This window comes from Pararge aegeria, chromosome 7 (assembly GCF_905163445.1).
Source record: "Pararge aegeria chromosome 7, ilParAegt1.1, whole genome shotgun sequence".
NCBI classification, from domain to species: Eukaryota; Metazoa; Arthropoda; class Insecta; order Lepidoptera; family Nymphalidae; genus Pararge; species Pararge aegeria.
The window spans coordinates 16,958,183-16,978,602 of NC_053186.1; the positions used below are offsets into that span (position 1 = coordinate 16,958,183).

At 36.7% G+C, this 20,420-nt stretch overlaps 3 protein-coding genes, 1 non-coding gene and 1 pseudogene across 4 annotated transcripts in view; 4 read left to right on the top strand and 1 right to left on the bottom strand.

The window, feature by feature from the left end:
- The window catches only part of LOC120625197 (ras association domain-containing protein 10), a 30,027-nt gene extending 26,403 nt beyond the window's left edge, over positions 1–3,624 (top strand). Inside the window, exons 3-5 of the mRNA XM_039892182.1 lie at positions 771–895; positions 1,877–2,091; positions 2,413–3,624. Of these exons, the coding sequence (XP_039748116.1) occupies positions 771–895; positions 1,877–2,091; positions 2,413–3,208 (1,136 nt within the window). The 3' untranslated portion in view covers positions 3,209–3,624. The remainder of the gene's footprint in view (positions 1–770; positions 896–1,876; positions 2,092–2,412) is intronic.
- Positions 3,625–6,838: 3,214 nt separating this feature from the next.
- LOC120624958 (proteasome subunit alpha type-1) lies at positions 6,839–20,093 on the bottom strand. The gene is made up of 6 exons (XM_039891801.1): positions 19,955–20,093; positions 19,188–19,438; positions 18,168–18,327; positions 17,409–17,618; positions 15,493–15,669; positions 6,839–7,176 (listed from the first exon to the last, which is right to left on the bottom strand). The coding sequence occupies exons 1-6, from the start codon at positions 19,955–19,957 to the stop codon at positions 7,156–7,158; spliced, it is 822 nt and encodes a 273-aa protein (XP_039747735.1). The 5' UTR covers positions 19,958–20,093; the 3' UTR covers positions 6,839–7,155.
- On the top strand, positions 8,200–8,316 carry LOC120625481 (annotated as a pseudogene).
- On the top strand, positions 9,412–9,483 carry Trnaw-cca. The gene has a single exon. It is a non-coding gene; the product is annotated as a tRNA-Trp (tRNA).
- On the top strand, positions 11,867–14,309 carry LOC120624956 (alpha-N-acetylglucosaminidase). The gene has a single exon (XM_039891800.1). It carries the CDS (start codon positions 11,907–11,909, stop codon positions 14,250–14,252), a length of 2,346 nt encoding a protein of 781 aa, XP_039747734.1. The 5' UTR covers positions 11,867–11,906; the 3' UTR covers positions 14,253–14,309.
- Positions 20,094–20,420: the final 327 nt, after the last annotated feature.

The window sequence follows — 20,420 nt, forward strand, 5'->3', positions numbered from 1 at the left end:
AAACATGAGTCGTTAGCGGCGTCTAACGTCTGCGAACAAGCGGTCTTGTGGAGTCCCAGAATGGATCGTCATCGTCCATTGATAAATAACATGACCCCTGAGTTATCTTCGTCTTCTTCATGAAAGAGCCCATTGAAGTAACGCTGCTTGGAGCAGATGGTTTTTGCTTTCGAGCATTTGTCACGTTTGGTTATTGGCAGACACCCACCGTAGAATACTTCTTAGATAATATTTCAGTCGGTACTTATTGTGTTGCAATATTTTGCCTTGGTACGAGATCTTACGCTGCTTAATGGTTCTGACGAACTCAGTTCTTTTCTGTATTGTGGATTCCTCATCATTATAATCACTTCAACCGATTTACATCCACAGGACATACGTATTTTGTAGGGAGTTCCAAAATCCCCATTCGTTTGTTTCCATCGGTATCAGCGACTTGTTTATTGTTGTCTGTCCACCTCGTTGAGGGCCGTCCAACGTCCAGCGTTTTGCGGAGTTGGGTCGCCATTCCAGCACCTTAGGATCCCAACGTCCATCGGTTCTCCGAGCTATGTGCCCCGGTATTGCCACTTCAGCTTCGCGACGCATTGAGCTAGGTCGGTAACTCTAGCTCATCTAAGGATTTCATCTCTTGATCACTTAGAGTTACTTAACATTGATCTCTCCATAGCCGGTTAAGTGACTCTGATCCTTATGAGGCCCATAGTAAGCGACCACGTTTCTCCTATTGATCCCTAGCATTACTACATTACAAGTATTTTTACCAACAGGTGGCAGCGCGAGCGACCATGGTGAATGGGTGCTCGCGGAAAGATGGCGAGGCGTGGAACGGCCCCTACCACCCGATGTCCCGGTCTTGCATGTTCTGGCTGCTTGGGGGGACGCCAGGCATGAGGTAGGTAAAAGAGGTGCCTATTGTATCGCTATAATTACAAAGTACAAAGTACCAAACTGCGCGAAATCTTCAGGCTGAAGCGGTTATATCCCAGTGGATAGGACTTCGGCTTCACTTTCGGGGGGCCGAGTTCCGGCATGCACCTCTAACTTTTCTTCAAGTTACGTGCGTGTTAAGCAATTCAAATATCACTTGCCTGAGCGGTAAACGAAAACATCCTGCATTCCTGAGAGTTCTAATTTGCACTGGGCCAGCGTGATGGACTACGGCCTGAACCCTTCTCAGTGTGGGAGGAGTCCCGAGCCTTGTAAAGGTGGAGTCGGTAAATGGTTGACATGAAGAATAACTCGGTTGCTTGGAAGCAGTCGGCACCGCTTTAATCTAACTTGATAATGTTTTTTTTGTCTGGTGGCTTTGGGAGTGGCTAGTTCACCCCACCAACATAGTTCCTGTACGATGTCGCGTAGAATCTGATTTGGGAATGGGTTTAATATAACTGACATACCCTTAGCAGGTTAGCTCGTCACCATCTTAAACTGCATCATAACTTACCAGCACGTGAGAATCCAGTCAAAGTATGGACTAGGTAGTCTTGTTAATAAAATAAAAATAACGTAGGAAAAGAACAACTGCTGAGTATAAGCAAAGTGACTCGCTAAATCCTCTCGGGTGAATCTTTCTTTCGACTTAAATAGACTTGTGGTTTCAAAAGTGCTCATTGTAAATAAGAAAAGTGTGTGTCTCTTCGTGTTATATGTTGTTGAGGTAACAAACTTATAAAAATAATAATTAAAAGAGTTGAGATGCTTTTACTGAAGAAATTGCATTTTGCAAAACACAGAAAAAATACAAATGCAACACAGTCGCTTTTTCAAAGAAAAAACTTTGATTAAAGGTGCAATATATCCAATTTATAATATAGAAAAATATTTTAGAACTTTAAAAAACGTAAATACTTATATAAACATTACCTATGTCCAGGTCCGTTTGTCACTTCGGCGATTATCCAGCGGTGGAGAAGACGACTCAGGGCGCGACAGCGACGGAGGCAGTAAAGCAAGATCAAGAAGAAGGAGAAAAGGAAACCGAGCTGTCACACCGCCTCCGAGATCCAAAAGCGAAGACCCCGCAGCCAGACTTGTCTCCGTTATACAGCATCAGACCAGAACTATACACCAGCAGCTTGACAAACTTAGGTAAGTAACTATCCAACCTACGGAATCCTAGTGGAATTTTCTAGAGCAGATAATATTTCTGAATATATATAACATATTCACTCGATAGTAAAAGTGAAGTAGTCTAAAATAGAATTCCCTAACCTAATAGATAGAGCAGGTTCTATATTTTTACTTCATTGACAGCTATTAAAACATTACATCAAGAAAAGTAAGATAACACTTAAAACTTTAGGACACGTATGAAACCTATTCCGTACGGTAATCAAGCAAAAGATCTATATATGTATGGACGTAAACATTTCCAAAACTCGCATATTGATCACAAACTTGTCATTCCAGAGACCAAGAAAAACTAATCGACCAACTAGAGGACCAGACCCACAAAAGTAGGATGGAAAAGCACGGAACCAATTATCTCCTCGAATCCTATCTCAGGGACTTGGGAAGATGTAGCGAACTCAACGACAGCCAAGCTGGGAACAGTGACAGCGGCGTAGGGGTCGGCAGCGGAACACCACCAAGGCGGCACACAAAACACAAGTCCAGAAGAGAAAGACATCTAATGAGAGAGCATTACTTCACGAAGGAGCTCACAGATATCTGCCAAGTTAACTCTGAAAGATTGATGCAAACGTCCAACGATACAGATTCTGACGCGTCAGCTGACGAACTTTCTCGAATGAGAGAAGAAATCGAGTTATTAGAAAAGTTAGCGATCATAAACAAAAGATTACACAGAGAGGAAGAACTTGTTGTGCGATTGACTGCCAAAGTGAAAAGATATACGGACGAAAATAAAGCGAACAGTTGCGAAAACGTCTCCCAAGTGTCAATGCTCATCGACAAAATAGAAGAAGAGTTAGGTAACACTACAAAAGAAATGCAAGAAAACGCAACGGAATTAGAAAATGCTGATAAGGAAATAGAGTTTAGGATGAAATTATTGGATGAATTAACCTTAGAATTAGAAAAAGAGGACTTACAGAACACGATCCTAGAAAGGCAGCTAAACGAAGCGTCGAGTCGACAACCAATAATATTACAAGAAAGTTACATACCTGTTCTAGACCAAACGAATAGCCAACCAGTCTTCACCTACAGCGGTAACAGTTATGTTTTAGACACCCTTGTATGACACACGTGTAATTATTTGACCCTGAATTTGTCCCAAAGATCGCTTTGAAATTACCATAGATAGCTTCCAATAAATATACGATCAAGTGATGTCTTTCCAAAATAATGGTCCCAAAATTTATAATAGTTTATATTTTTAAGTTAGACAGGTGTCGATTTAAATGTTCGAATACTAAACTTCAGTTTATTTTGTTATTTTTTCAATAATAAACCAACAGATTATAAAATACTTAGTCGATTTTTAACTGAAGCGTAGTGGAACTCAGTGTAGTTTATGAAGGGGCTTGCATTTCCTTAAGAATAAAAGTCCCGAAAAGATAAATATTAAAATATATATATATATTATGATCAACGAGCTTATTTGAATTGCATTAGTTTTTTTTAGAAATATGGAGACTTTTTATTCATATATCAACTAAAATATGTGAAACATTTCATAAAAATTACCACTTGATCTTAAGCCATGGATCGACTACTTGGCGAACTAAATTTAAATTAATTAATAAAGCGATTAAATTTTTCTTAATGTACTGATGAAAAAAAAACCAGTTTGGTTTAGTTTTCGAATGGTTTGAATCGATAACAATAACGGATGGTGCTAAGCTGTGTAATAATATGAAATTAATAAATAACTAGTTTTAATACTGTATGTAATTTGTAGATAGATTTAGATTTATAGAAAAGATATTTATATATCAATTCAGATACCAAAAAATGTACAACAAGAACCACCAATCACAATATGTATATAAATTAGCACTAGTCAAATTGATGATCTTTATTAGAATTTATATCACGAAAGCGATATGTTAATTTAAAAATTTAATGTTAAACCATATTGAATTTTAAGTAAAAACCGTTTTTATACATAACTGTACCCCGCAGTTTTGCCTAAGTTAAAAACAAAATATATAGCCTCAATAGGTAGTCTAACGCAAAGCACTTTTTCAAATAGGGTTATCTAACTAATTACGGCCGATTGGCGCAGTGGGCAGCGACCCTACTTTTAGAGTGCAAGGCCGTTCGATTCCCGCAACTGGAAAATGTTTGATGAACATGCATGTTCTTTAGAATCTGTATTTTATATGCATACTAGCTGTTGCCCGCGACTTTGTCTGCATTTGTTTTTTGATGTGGCATTAAATTTATTTGTAATTCTAAAAAAAAATGTAAGTATTCAGTATCACTAAGCCTTAAATGAGGGGTTTGCTGCTGTCCGCTGAGGAGTTCTGTCCTCTATCTCCAACCACAGTTTGGGCAAAATCTCTATAGAACAAAAATAATTATTTGTCGGAGTTATGGTGTAAAATCGTCAAACACTCATCCCCTTTCCCAAAGGAACCGAGCTTAATGTCGGGATAAAAAGTATCCTATATTACTTCTAACACTTCCAAGAATGTGTGTACAAAGTTTCATGAGGATCGGTTAAGTAGTTTTTGCGTGAAAGCGTAACAAACAAACTTACATTGACATTTATAATATTAGTAGGGATAGGGATTATTCATAAAAATATTCATCAGTCATCTTAGTTCCCATAACACAAGCAACGCTTACTTCGAGTCTCCTCTCTCCTCTCAGAATGAGAACGTCACAGGCCGTAGTCCACCAGCCTGGCCAAGAGCGCATCGGTAGAGTTCACCGGCCTTTGAGAACGTTATGAATAACTCCAAGGCGTTCAGATTTCCTTACGATGTTTTCCTTCGCAGTTAAAGTAAATAATATTACTTAAATTAAAAACGCACATAGCTCCGAAAAGTCAGAGGTGCGTGCCGGGGGTCGAACTCGGTCCTCCGAATGAAAATCCGAAGCCCTGAGCCCCTTGCCACTACTTGGCTATCAAAAAACTGTTATGACCTAACAAAAAATCGTTGCATAACGTTGGAATACATATGCAGTGTTTTCCAGCCCTGTCGTTTAACAGTGGAAGGGCGACAAAACATTCCATAAGTATTCCGACGTTTATTCAAAGACAATACTAATAGTTAGGTCCTAAAATTCAGCCGGTTTAAACTTATTTTTTGACGCAACGTTGTGCGTTTGCGTCCTTCGGGTCTTGAGGCAATCTGAGTAATGTAATCTCATAAAGATAACGAAAAAGTATAAAACTGTTAAATGTAATATTTTTGATTATTATATTGTATTAGATGTAAATAAGAATTAAATATACAACGATTTTGAATACACATGTGTTTTATTTGAGAAGAAATAATGAATAAAAACAAAAAGTTATAATATAAGCCTTTAATTTTTCAATTCAAAGAAGCCTTGGCCAGTGCATAGATTTTAACATTACTATAGAAATAGTACCGAGCAATATCGAAGAGTTTTGAACGATATTTAAAATGATACCGAAACATTACTTTACTGATCAAGCAGAACTCTACAATACAAGAGATTATTATGCTATGCCAATATTTACTTTCGTTTTTCTCTTTTTTTTATTCCACTACAAGTTAGCCCTCAACTGCAATCTCACCTGGTGATAAGTGATGATGCAGTCTAAAATGGTTGCGGGCTAACCTGTTAGGGAGTATGGTAGTCATTTCCCTAAACGGTTTCTACGCGACATCGCACCGAAACACTAAATCGCTTAGCGGCACGTCTTTGTCGGTAGGGTGGTTACTAGCCACGGCCAAAGCCTTCCACCAGACCAGACCAGAGAAAAAGCTGAAATTATAAACTCCAAAATTGCCTCTGCCAGGATCGAACCCGGGGCTTCCTACTTAAATTCACAGTGCTCACCGCTGCGCCAGGGAGGTCGCCAAAACTGATATTACCAAAATACTAACTAGGAATTTATTTTACTATACTTCAAGACTATGAAAATATAGAAGCTCCTTTTACTATTGCAGATAGAATTTATGGATCAACATTTTTTATAGCAACAGGATTCCATGGACTTCATGTTATTATTGGAACCTTATTTTTATTAACATGTTTTATTCGTCATTTAAATTACCATTTTTCTAATAATCATTTTGGATTTGAAATTAATTTTATTACCTTACAGATATTACCATAATTAGATATTCGTTAATGTAACTGTTTCAAAAAGAAAACCCTATTTTTCTATTAATTATCAAAGTAAGCTAATAAAATCATTTTGGCAGAACTCCAATGCACAGTAAGTTTCATTTGCCTAATAACATCGCAATGGCCTCCACCGTCATAGTTGATATGGTTTTAGGGTACAGACTCACCACGCAGCATGTTGGTTGGTTGGTCTCCACGTGGGTTGGTGGGCTAACGATAATTATCACAATATGTTAGTGATAACCGTGACCGATGACTAAACCTGCTCTTGGGAGCGCTGGGTTGACACTGCCAATTTGCAAACTGTACACTGATACTGAGAATTTTTAATTAAATTCTTGATGCAATTCGGGAATGGAACCCAGGGCCTATTGATCTGAGGGAACATCTAGTCTATATATATAAAAATGTTATGTTGGTTTGTGTACGCTTCAAAAGTTCTGCACCGATCGAGCTGATATTTTAGCATGATATATAATCCGCATCAAGGATTGTTTTTATCTATTTTTTGCATCAGTCACATATCTGCCAGTCTTTATATCTACGCAGACAGTAGAAAAACAAAAAAAATATTGTATATCCTCAAATATTGCAAAATTAAACTTTTATGTAATGTATTATTTGTTTTGTTTCTCATTTCTCAACCATTCCATAAAAATGTGCCACAGCGAAGCGTTGTAGGGTACAAACAGTAGTTAATAAAAAGAGTTATTCCAAACAGTAAAACGATTTATGTAAACCTAAGCACTGGCCAAGGCATACCTTTGAGAAAGTATAAAAGGGAGGGTAGAATGGAATTTACAAAACGTACAGACGCACTTTCAACACACACAACAATCTGTGTCACTTGTGTGATAAGTTGTCCTTCGGTGTCTTTACTTGGTTTTCGTACGTTTTCCTGCAAGCGATCCTTGTCTACTCCGTGTCCATAGCAACCTGGAACAAGAAATTTATAATTAAAGAGATACTTTATAGTTATAGTATATTCGTATCATCATCATCGTCATCATCAACAGCCTTTTAACGGCCCACTACAGCGAACGAGGAGACATACGGAAACCGTGTACACGAATGAATGAAAGAATACACTTTTATTGTACACCACATAAACATATAGAAAAATTATAAATAAAAATTTAACAAAAAGTTTATAATATAATATATACATATATAAAGTTTATAATATAATATATACATATATATATCTTCTTTAGGTGCCTCTCCAATTAGGGGAGCGTCCATAAATTACGTGAGGTGTTTTTTTTAATTTTCTGTCACTCTCCCCCCTGGTGAGATGTCGTGAGATTTTATTCAACCCCCTCCCCCATAACCCAAGCTCACGTGAAATTTTTCAAAATGTGGGTTTCTTACGTTACCGCGTTGGATTGTTATTGTAAAAAGACTAATGGACCAATGGATCAAAATAGTATATATATTTTTTTTTTCTGGGAAAAAAATTGCGTGATATTTGCCGAGACCCCCCTCTCTCCAACGTAAGATTAGATGAGATTTGTCTCGACCCCCTCCCCCCCTTAAACATCTCACGTTTTTTATGAATGCCCCCTAGTGAAGTCTGGCCTTCAGTTTTTGATAATTTTTCTTTTCTCTCGCGAGGCTAAGCAGCTAGGCGGCACACTTTATACACATAATAAACTTACAATATAATATTATATAGATACTGATAAATAATATATACGAGTACCTATAGAATGACACACGACTAATATTGTAGCATAAAAATCGCCTACCGAACCGGTGGTAGAGTTTTTACAAACAGACTGACTTGACGTTTCAAAAGTTCTTATTCATTAGGCCTATTTGAAATAAATAAATTTTGAATTTTGAAAAACAGGCGGTCTGTAACTTCATGCCATTTAGCAGTTTTTAGTAATTGTTCTAAGCGTATACCATAAAATAGGACAAAGTTTGTGAGCTGGCAACATTACGCGGGTGTGATGTGTACTTGCTTCGGCAAAAGGTACATATACTAAAATTGGAACGATACAGAGAAGATTAGCATGACCCCCGCGAATGGATGTCACGCAACGTGAAGCGAGACGTGCGCGAGGCGTTTTTTGTTATTAGACACAATGCACTGGATACAATAATTGCTGAATTCGGGTTATGTTCGTTCTTTATTCTGTGCTCTCATAATAAGAAGAGCTAAGACCGTCGCTGGCTAAGTGCAGATTGTTAGACTTCACACACCTTTGAGAACGTTATGGAGAACTCTCAAACGTGCCGGTTTCCTTGCGATGGTTTCCTTCACCGTTAAATCAATTGATATTTTAATTACTTAAAATAAAAAATTAACACATTAATCGAACTCGGTACCCCCAATAGGAAGGCAGAAGCCGTAACCACTACGCTATCAGCGCTTCTTATTTAAACTGCCTTGTTGGTCTAGTAGTTAGTAGTAGTCCTGGATTCGATTCCCGGATCGGATAAAGGATTACATGGAGTTACGTAATTGCTTTTGTTGACCCCCATGCTTTAAAATGCAAATAAATAAGTTGAAAATTATCGCGCGAAGGACACAAAAATTTAGTTTGAATTCCAATCGCCTACAATTGGGTTACTGTGAACTTGACTTTTTAATTTTCAGCTCCCTGATTGGCCGAAATGGTGGCCAACGATGACTTACACTCTTGACGTCATATTACAGTATTTTATTTCCAGTTTCCAACCCGCACCAAATAGAACCAAAAACGTATCTAGACGTCTAGTAAGAAAATTGGATTCATTTTAAAATACAATGTTGTTTCATAATAGGTTTTATCGCATCGAAATGTGTTATGCATGTTACACCAATACTATTGAAGACTTCTTTTCTAGAAATTAAAAAAAAAAATTGCAAAATGAAATATAAATTATAAAATATTGACAACACTTTAGTTCATGTTTAGTGAATGTCATAAAAAGCGATGATAATAAATAATTAAGATTCAAACCAGCAAATAAGTGAACCGTGTTTTGCCGTAAACAACAAATGAACAAAAATAAGAAATCGTTTAAAAACATAACTTAGTATATTTTAGAATTGAATTCTTTAATTATTGATTAGCTAATTATCTACTACATATATATATATATATATATATATAATGAGGATTTGTTATGGCAGTAGGTGCATATTATAAAACGGTTCACATTTTCGCCTCAGCGTATATCGACTCCGTGGCGCAACGGTAGCGCGTCTGACTCCAGATCAGAAGGTTGCGTGTTCAAATCACGTCGGGGTCAAATTTACTTTTTGCTTTTTTTTTTTTTATTTAAGTTTCTATACTTTATATATATATTTTTTTTTAATTTCAATCTGCATTTGAAACGTGATAAAAAAGAATAAACGATAATTTTCTGAAACCGGTTACAAACGCACATATGTCCTTTTATATCACTGAGTCAAACACCTCTAACGAGATACAGTTTCCTTCATGCTCTTTTCCTTGATATAAACAGGTGATATGCTTAAAACGCACATAACTCCAATTTTCCGCAATTAAAATATCGCTTGCTTCAACGGTGAAGGAAAACATCTTGAGGAAACCTGCATTCCTGAGATTTCACCATAATGTTCTCACAGGTGTCTGGAGTCCACCAATCTGCACTGGGCCAGCGTGGTGGACTGCGGCCTTAACCCCTTCTCATTGTGGAAGGAGACCCGTGCCCTGTAGTTTGCCGGCAATGGGTTGATATGATGATGATGCACATAACACAAAATTTAGAGGTGCGTACCGGAGATGGAACTCGGTCCCTCCGAAAGCAAGCTCGATGTCCTAACAACTAGGATATCACCGCTAGATCTAATGCAGTCAGCATCAGCATTTAAGTTTTAATGTTACATTTGTAATATAATATTGTTCTATAAAAAACATCAAAACGAAATATTTATTAACACTAAAATGAGTGTAGGTACCTATCTACATACATCAATCAATATGATATGATTCTTTGTTATGTATGCCTATTGTCAAGGGGTGGGTCAAGAAGGGAAAAAAAAGAAATATCTATAGGAACAGCCGAAAAATCTGTATTTTATCTGTTAATTATTTATTTTTGTTGTAGGTACTGCTTTAATTGTCTATTAAGTGTTTGTAACATTAAACTCTAATTTTGGATATCAATAAAACTGTAAACGTTATTAATAAACGTAAAGATATAGTGGTTTTTGTATCACAACATCTTCTCGTATCACCTTGTCGAAAATAAACTTCGATTGCAATATTTGGCTCTTATTTTTTCCATGTCAGCTCAATGGTTTGGTATAGGAAATATAAGTTTGTATGGATGTTTATTGTTGGCATAGCAATTTGCACGCGGACAAATCACAGCTAGTCAATTATTATAACAAACTAGGTCGAAATCACGTCATATTTAATAGTGTACTTTTAGTATATAGTTATTGCACTGCTAATTTAAGTTGAACTGATAAATAATGTTGAATGCAATGCTTACTAAGAAGGTACATAAGACAATGCTCTACATAACACATTCACGTCATCATTTCTTATACTCCGATATAATAGGGCTGCCTCTAATAGGTTATTTTTTTTGTTCGACTTAAAGTTTAAAATTGCAATTTCACTTGTTGAGCAGGCATGCGCAACAGGAGTAAATTATGCCCCCCCCCCCATTAGCTCGTGTCATCATCATCATCATCGTTTATTTATGTATTTCATATAAATTGAGGATGTTATATGTTATATATTTTATTTGTATTTATATGTAAAATATTTATATATATATATATATTATAGTTATATTTATATATTTGTATAATTTTTAATCTTATTTATTGCACCACCTACCTCTTTCCCATGTTTTTTTTTTCCTTTTACGCCATTGGTTGCCTGGAAGAAATCGCTATGTAGCGATAAGGCAACCAATTTGTACTCTCTTTATATGTATTTATATCTTTGTAACTACGTTTTTTTCATTGATGTACAATAAAAGTGTATTCATTCATTCATTCATTCATTCATTCATTCATTCATTCATCATCATCATCCTAACAACCCATTACCGGACCGCTACAGGATGCCCTGTTCTCCTACGAGGATTAGTGAACTCCATACGCCTTGAGAACATCATGGAGAACTCTAAGGCATGTAAGTTTCCTCACGATGTTTTCCTTGCTTAAAGTTTTTTTTTTATTTTTTTCATTACGCCTTTGGTCGCCTGATAAAGATCGCTAAGCGATAAGACCACCAAAAAGTATCATCTTGCGCTACTGGGTTTATTATATCACTCTTATAACTTTTTTTTTTATGTACAATTAAAATGTTTCAAATATATATATACATATTTGTCTGTCTACCTGTCCGGATACTCTCCAATTCAACTGAACCGATTATGACGGGACTTTAACAGGCAGGTTTGAAACAAAGGCTACTTTATAGTTGGAAATTTTACTTATATAAAATGGCTTTTTATACTGTATTAAGGTCCCATGCTTTTGAAAGTTAGGGACATAAAAATGCAGAAGGTTCTGAATTTACAAACAGATAATTCAATCTTTTTAAAATTCCTAATAAATTAAAACATAAATGCGAAAGAGGCAACCCTAACTAATAATCGTTTATCGTGAGGTCAACGGTCAACCTTATTGCCGGCGAGGAATCCGACTATCATTCAAACGTCGACTAAGCAATCGGAAACATCATACGATGAGCATATTCTTTACCGGTCTACTGCTATACAATGTATTTGCGAACGCGGTATCGCTTAACCTCGAGTTTTTAGATCCAGTTAAATTACAAACGAAGACATCGCCGAAGGTGCAAGAAGATGCCGCTTATAGTATTATTAGTAAGTACATTGAACAAGTGAGAATCGTCGTCAATCCGGTTATGTTTCACGCTCACAAAGACGTGTTCTCTCTACGCACTATCGATGGGACGCTGCAAATACGAGCGAGTACAGGTGTGGCAGCGGTATGGGGTTTCAACTACTACCTCAAAAAATATTGCAAGAGTCAAATCGCATGGCAAGTTCAGAGGGTTTCAATACCCAACCCACTGCCCGAGGTGGATGAAACTGTGATAGCAAACGACAGGTTTCGATACTACCAAAACGTTTGCACAGCATCTTACAGTTTCGTTTGGTGGAACGAGCCCAAATGGGAAGAACACGTCCAGTGGATGGCGCTGAACGGGATAAATCTGGCACTCGCCCCAGTCGCACAGGAATCTGCGTGGGAGAAAATTTATACCCAACTAGGCATGTCGCGAGATGAAATCAACGACCACTTCACAGGCCCTGGTTTCCTCGCTTGGCTCCGGATGGGCAACATGCACGGCTGGGGTGGTCCACTGTCTAAAGCGTGGCATGACCAGCAAAAAAAGAATCAAGATCTAGTAGTCGACTACATGTTCCGACTCGGTATGGTGCCCGTTTTCCCAGCGTTCAACGGTCACGTACCGAAAGCGTTCGAGAGAATATACCCAAACACAACTTTCCACAAAGTAGAAACGTGGAACAAATTTAATAGCGACTACTGCTGTAACTTATTCGTTGATCCTAAAGAGCCGCTTTTTAAAACGATCGGAAGAATGTTTATGACAGAAATCACAGGAGAAACCGGCACGAGTCACATTTATACAGCGGATCCTTTCAATGAAATCAAAGTCCAAGCGTGGTCAACATGGTTGGTGCAAGAAACTGCGAAATCTATATTTTCCACATTGACAGAAGTCGACCCAAATGCCGTGTGGCTCGTTCAGAACTGGATGTTCGTTCACAATCCTCTATTGTGGCCATTAAACAGAGTACAAACGTTTTTGACGTCCGTGCCCAACGGTCGGATGCTTGTTTTGGATTTACAGTCTGAACAATGGCCACAGTACAACTTGTATCAGATGTATTATGGTCAACCCTTTATTTGGTGCATGCTGCACAATTTCGGCGGCACGTTAGGTATGTTTGGAAGCATGCAAACCATAAACAAGGATGTTTACGAAGCGAGATCAAAGGTGAACAGTACGATGATCGGTACAGGATTGACGCCCGAGGGAATAAATCAGAACTATGTAGTTTATGATCTTATGCTGGAATCTTCGTGGCGGCGGGACCCAGTTAAAGATTTGAACGAATGGGTGGGCGACTATGCGGAAAGACGATATGGGTGCAACAATACAGCTCGCGCATGGAGATATTTACTGAAAAGTGTTTATAACTTCGATGGCCTCAACAGAATAAGGGGTAAATACGTCGTAACACGTCGGCCGAGTTTCAAAATACAACCTTGGGCTTGGTATAATAGTAGCGATCTATTTAAAGCTTTAAGAACTCTCGTTTTTGTTGAAGACAACGCATGCGATTCCCCTGGTTTCCAGCACGATCTCGTGGACGTAACAAGGCAAGCGTTACAGTACAGAGCCGAGCAACTGTATATGAATTTACTAAGCGATCGTTCATCAAACAGTTTCATATTTAACTTTACCATAAATCGTTTCCTCGATGCTATGACAGACATGGAGAATATATTGGGTACGAATACAGATTTCACGATAAATAACTGGCTACAAAGTATCAGAGAAATGTCAGGAACTAGATCGGAGGATTTGTATCTGTACGAAATGAACGCTCGCAACCAGATAACGCTTTGGGGACCAAATGGCGAAATCACAGATTACGCGTGTAAACAATGGGCGGAAATCTTTCATTACTACTATATACCGAGGTGGTCCACGTTCTTAAGTTTGGCTTTGGACGCAAAGAACCGGAACGAATCCTTCGACGAGAAGAACGCCCAGCGTGTTGTGAGGTCCTCTGTCGAGGAAAGGTTCCAGACAATGAAAATCAACCAGTTACCCGTCAATGATACAAAAACATTGGCGATGCTACTTTATGAGAAGTGGGCGTACGTTTCGGGTCTCGAGGATTTACCCATGGCGATTATAAGACGCGATCCCGGAAAAATGACCACCTTGGCCGACATTAACGAGGAAACTGAAGATTATGGAGAATTAACTCCGGCAGTTCTATATTCGCAGCCTACAACGCCATTTTAAATGTATCCGAATATTTTTATTTTAATAAAAAGGGTTCCTATTAAAAAGTCAAAATTAGTATTTTTTTAACACATTTAAACAAACTAGGATAAACCTAATGCTTCTACAGTCTATTTTCTTACTTTCGCTAACTTATCTTATAATGTAAACAACATTATAAGATAAGTAAAACAACACGACAACATTGTATGGACCACTTCCTATCGCAATACTGTGGTACTTTTTAAACTTAGTTATTTTTTCCTTTGCTCTTTCTTGTGTTAGTTTAGCTAGTTTTGTTCTATAGTATATATTGTCAACATTTTTAATATTATTTTATATATAACTAGCTGTTTCCCGCGACTTCGTCTGCGTTTCTTCGTTTGCGTTAGTAATATATATAATATAATAAAAAATAGCTAGCTTATATGACACGTTTGTCGGTTTACCATAGCAGTGCCATCTATTAATTACTTACTCAATCCAGTCGAAAAGTATCGACATCTGTTAGAATCTTTTGGAGTTGACAGATAATTGTGACTGTCAATTAATTATAGACAAAATATATATTAAGATTAAAGTATTTGTTTTTTTTAATTTATTCTAAATGTATGTTTTTGTTCGCGGTGCTAGATTCTTCAAGTTTATGTCGAAGCCTGATGGATCTTACAGCTTATAAGTACTCTCATGTCTCTCTTAATCGTTTTTTCTCCTTCTAACTGACAATATAGTTTTGTATTCGCAAGTTGTGGCAGTCTTTGTGGGTCTACGATATTACATTTATATGTCTTTTTAATTTTTTGTTTAGTTTTATAAGAGTTGTTGTAACCTGTTGATTGTCCATTAAATAAATAAATAAAAACATTTTTGCTACTTTAAAATGTTAAGTTGATTTTCTGTTATTGAAAATAAAACACACACGAAGAAAATCTCGTTTTATTGTGTTCTTTTCATTTATTATAAAAAAATGGAGTTCATAACCATACACCAAGGTGAGGTAAAGGGTCAACTCTTCTTTCTTGGCAGTGTTTATTCTAAGCTAAAATGAATGTGAGATGGTGATAACAAAATAAAACCCGGCTAAGTTAGTTGTGTTAGACCAGGGCGCGTTTGGAACCTTCGTAGCTGTAGGTTTAAGTTAGCGAACGTCGTCATCACCGTCAACTCACAATAATGTTAACATCAATGTATCAATGCTTTATAAGTGACTGTGATAGGCCTACATAAAAAATGAATTTTTGAATATTGAATTTGAACTCACCTGGGGCTGGGGTTCTCTTTCGTCCCCCGCTTCAGGAGCTGGGCCGGCGTCCCCCGTGGCACTCGCACCACCCCCGCGTCTCTCTTCACCCTCAACCAAGGCGAGGTAACGTGTTAACTCAGCCTCTTCACATATACGGAGTGGTGTCTTCGGCCCGACCACTGAGATGGAGACATTCTGTAAAAGAGGGTTATATATGATTTAATATGGTTGCTGAACAGTGTTACTTTTTAAAGTCGTGCGGAAAGTCAGATTTTTACGCTCTAGTGCTTTTCGCTTTTCCATTTTTTTATTTACTACTGTTCCAACCAATAAATTAATAAATATATTACGACAACGCACACATCGCCATCTAGCCCCAAAGTAAGCGTAGCTTGTGATATGAGTACTAAGATAACTGATGAATATTTTTATGAATAATATACATAAATACTTAGAACATACATATAAACACCCAGACACTGAAAAACATTCATGCACATCACACAAACATTTTCCAGCTCTGGGAATCGAACCCACGGCCTTGGACATGCAGGGTCAGAAAGCAGGGTCGCTGCAAACTGCGCCAATCGGCCGTCAACCGATACATCCGACCTAAGAGTTTAAGGATTAGTTAGAGAGAGTAAGTTATTTCACGCGGCTTCTAGGGATAAATACAATATTAAAGATATAATAATTTCGATTTCTATTGCTAAATGGTTAAAGTCGGTCCAGTAGTTCCGGAGCCTTTTGAATAAAGAAATATTTATTCATATTTTCTTATGTAAAAAAACATATTTATTATGTAAGCGGTGATGGCTTTGTTAAAACTTCGGCTTCACTTTCAGGGAGGCCGCGTTCGAATACCGGCACGCACCTCTAATTTTTTTAAGTTAGGTGGGTATGTGTTTTACTCAATTAAATATCACTTGCTTTAACTGGGATGGAAAACATCGTGAGTAAACCTGCATGCCTGAGAGTTCTCCGTAGTGTTCTCAAAGGCGTGTGAAGTCCACCAAACTGCACTTCACCAGCGTGGTGGACAGCCTAAACCCTTCTCATTGCATAAGACCTGTGCCCTGTAGTTGACCAGTAATGGGACGAAGTACCATAAACTATGACCACAAACACTTATATATGAGGCTACACAATAGGGTGATCCAAAAAAAAAAAAAATTTTTTTTTTTCCAATCATTCTCAAAAGTTTCTTTTGGGTGTAAAAAAATTTTTGGGTGTGAAAAGATGAGCCCTTAATATAAAGATTATTCTCATCGCATTTTTTTAATTCCCAAAAGAATAATGAATGTAAATATTTTTATGCTTCTTCTGATTTTTTTACCGTACCTGTTTCAATCTTCAAGGTCTGATAACATTTTTTTTATTTGTCCACGCGTTCAAAAGTTATTCAAGAAAGTTTAATTTTTCAAACATTTGATCGTTTTTTATAAATTACACCAAAACTATTGGTTTCAGTGTCAAAATAAGAATAAAATTTTTTGTCAAACATAAATTAGACTTCTTTATTACACTTCCGATACTTATCAGAAGATAAATGTTGACCAATAATTTTTTTTTAATTAATCAAATAAATAAAGAATATAACTGCTGCCTAACTTAAGATGAAGAACAGTTGCAGTATATATTGCGGGTTGTTTGTGTGTGTCATCAACAACGTTTTCCAAATTTTTATAAAAAATCACTCCAATCATAAATATTTAATGTAAATAGATAAGCAATTTTTTAAGCAAACTTATTAATAAAATGAATGTGAACGTAATATTTTTTTTGGATCACCCTAATATACAAATGTTCCACCAATCCACACTGGGCTGGCAATGGGTTGATATGATGATGATGCTACAAATGCTTATCTCTCTCTATAAGAGATGAGCATTCCAGCCACCCAAAGATGTGAGTAAAATGATTTTTAAAATTACCTTTGTGTTCAGATCAACTTCGTTAGGCAGAGTATCTCTCAAAGCTCTCAGACCATGAGCCACAAGGTCATTCAAATCACAATCCATGAATGTGTTCAAGTGTTTCTCTAGATAGGTCCGAGCCGATTGAGAGCGAGCGCCGATCGCCATAGCTCGGCAATCGAAAAAGTTAGCCGATGGGCATGTCTGGTAGATATGGGGTCCTTGGTCCTGAAATAATAATATTTAATATATTAGTAGCGTAAGAAAAGCATCGTCAGGTAACTTGCATGCTTGGGAGTTTTCCGTAATGTTCGTATTATGTATAAATAATACGATATTTGATAGTAACACGTTTATTGAGCTAGGTAGCAAAACTTAACCGTCTGTATACATGTAATAATTAAACTACCCACTTGGTTTTACTTTTGTTAAGAAAAGGTAAACAAATGATGTAGATACTTATATGTGACATACCTTCCCCCCATCTATGTCGTATAAATTAAGTAAAGTTTAACAATTTAAATCAAGAAGTCAACAGCACACTAATAAAAATATATGTAATAGGCGTGTTACATCTACTGATCCACAGTTGGCCAGTGAGGTAGACTACCGATAAACCTTACTCATTCTAAGTGGGTCAGTAATATGTTGCACCAGTCAGTCAATTGAATTGATACTAGTTGTATAGTCCCACAAACACAAAGAACTTCACCCTTATTACTTTGCATTCAGTGAGGATTAATTAAATTTTAAAAATGTTAAATTAATTATACTTACATCATAGCCAGCTACCAACAGCCCAACACCTAATGGCCTTTTATCATATCTCTGTGTACATATCTGCATCTTGTTGCCGACCATTCCGATGAGCCTGCCAACTGGCATTGGAGCATCATGAGCATACCGATAGTTTAAACATTCCGTACGCATAAAACGGCTATAAATAAACAGAAATGTACCATTCACTCATCACATTTGTAAAAATATTAGTCATAGGATGTAGTTTAACAAAAAAGTAATTTGAAATAGTTTTGAGAAATATATGGTGTATCTGTGGTTTCAATTTCATACAGAATACTGAATCTTTTTTTTTTGCCAATATCACTCAATATCTCATCAACCCTAAAGCAATTGATATGATCGTGTTTATAATACAAGAGTAAATTTCTGCAATCAGTGTGTGCAACAATAAACATGGATACATCAACATCAACAACGTCTATAAACAAGAGAGGATTTTCAAGTATAGACCCATCCCCACCCACCCATCATGCTGGTACACTGTCTGATTGTAGGTTTTAAATATTTATATCGCCTGTTTCTGTGTATAGCACCCGGACTGCATAACTTCCAGACTAAAAGCTGCCACTGAGAACAAAAAAATCAAATACCTTAAAACCTAATCTAAACTTATTGGCCGACTCAGAAATCAAATTCTGGATCTTGTGATCCATTGTTGAACAACACCTACTAGATGTTAAGCAAAAACTAGCAAGGCATTCTATTGTTGTAACTTTATAAATAAATAAATATACTACAACAATACACACATCACCATGTAGCCCCAAATTAAGCGTAGCTTGTGTTATTAGTGCTAAGATGACTGATGAATATTTTTTTATGAATAATAAATATAAATACTTATAAAATACATATAAACACCCAGACACTGAAAAACATTCCTGTTCAAGCTAGCATTTTCCAGTTGTGGGAATCCAACCCAAATCTTTGCCAGGAAGTTTGTATGAGTTTCAACTTCAGAGATTAGCTAAGTTGATAAAAAAAAATGATTATTACCTCAACATACGAGCATCAGCCGTTAAACCAGATATAGAAATACTAATGTGCTCGTCAATTGGTATGATCTTCTTTTGGTATGCAGACAGTTCACTCACAGCTCTCTTCAAAGCTATTAGCACAGCAAACTGCTTGCTTTTCAAGGCTACAGTTGCTGAACCTAGCTTCACAGCTTCCATAGCATATTCCACTTGGTGGAGACGGCCTTGGGGACTCCATACAGTAACATCACTGTCATACTGGTTACGGAACTGAAAGTGGCAAATAAAAATGTTGTTTTTAATCTGTCTAGTCCCATAACATGCATCATTCACATAAATTTTTCGTTATTTACTTGTAAGTTTTCAGAGGTTAAACTCAACGGCAAGTAAGGACCACTCTACCAACAAAGACATAAAAACCGATCAGGAGTACAGATTTAATATAACTGCCATATTCCAAACTGGTTAGCCAGCTATCATCTTAGACTGCAGGATTACTTACCACCAAATTAGTATATATTCTGTAGTGAGTAAAAACAGGCAAAGTTACGACAATTTATAGGTTATGGGTTTTAAAATCAGCCTACTTACTAAAGATTAATTTACGAAGCTCAAAGTATAAAAAAATCGATTTCGTAACCATTAAATAATAGATAAAGCAGGATTTTGTAATCTATAACTAAAAAAAAAACTGTATTTCATTGATGCTACTAGTGACAATGCATATTTTAGTATTATTGTTGAACATAATAAGAAGTTTAATCTACTAGTAACAAATTGACTTACCATGTTTTAAATATGTACTTGTACGGTTATCTTTTGGACAATAAACACGTATTTTCAACAAACAACAAGCTAAATACAAAATACCGCAAAATACAAAATGCAAAACGATGACTCTTCAAGTCTTAAAAAATCAACTTGACAAGTAAATGACATTGACAGGTAACCTCAGAAACTGATTTTACCGCTCTGGGTACTACTACTAATACTACTCTTAAAACAGATATTATCATTTCATATACTTTTTTATATCAATGATGATGAAAATCATTGTACATAGCACGCCACCGTAATCCCGAGTGCCAAGTGTAAGATTTTCTACCTACGTTTATATATTTGATCTATATGGAATCGAAAGCGCCATCTAGTGGCAGTACTGGGAGTCCGTACTGTCTCCAAATGGCGTTCTTAAACCTTTTATTGGTTTTGTCTTATAAGTTGTATTTTTTATTCTTTTATAATGAAATGT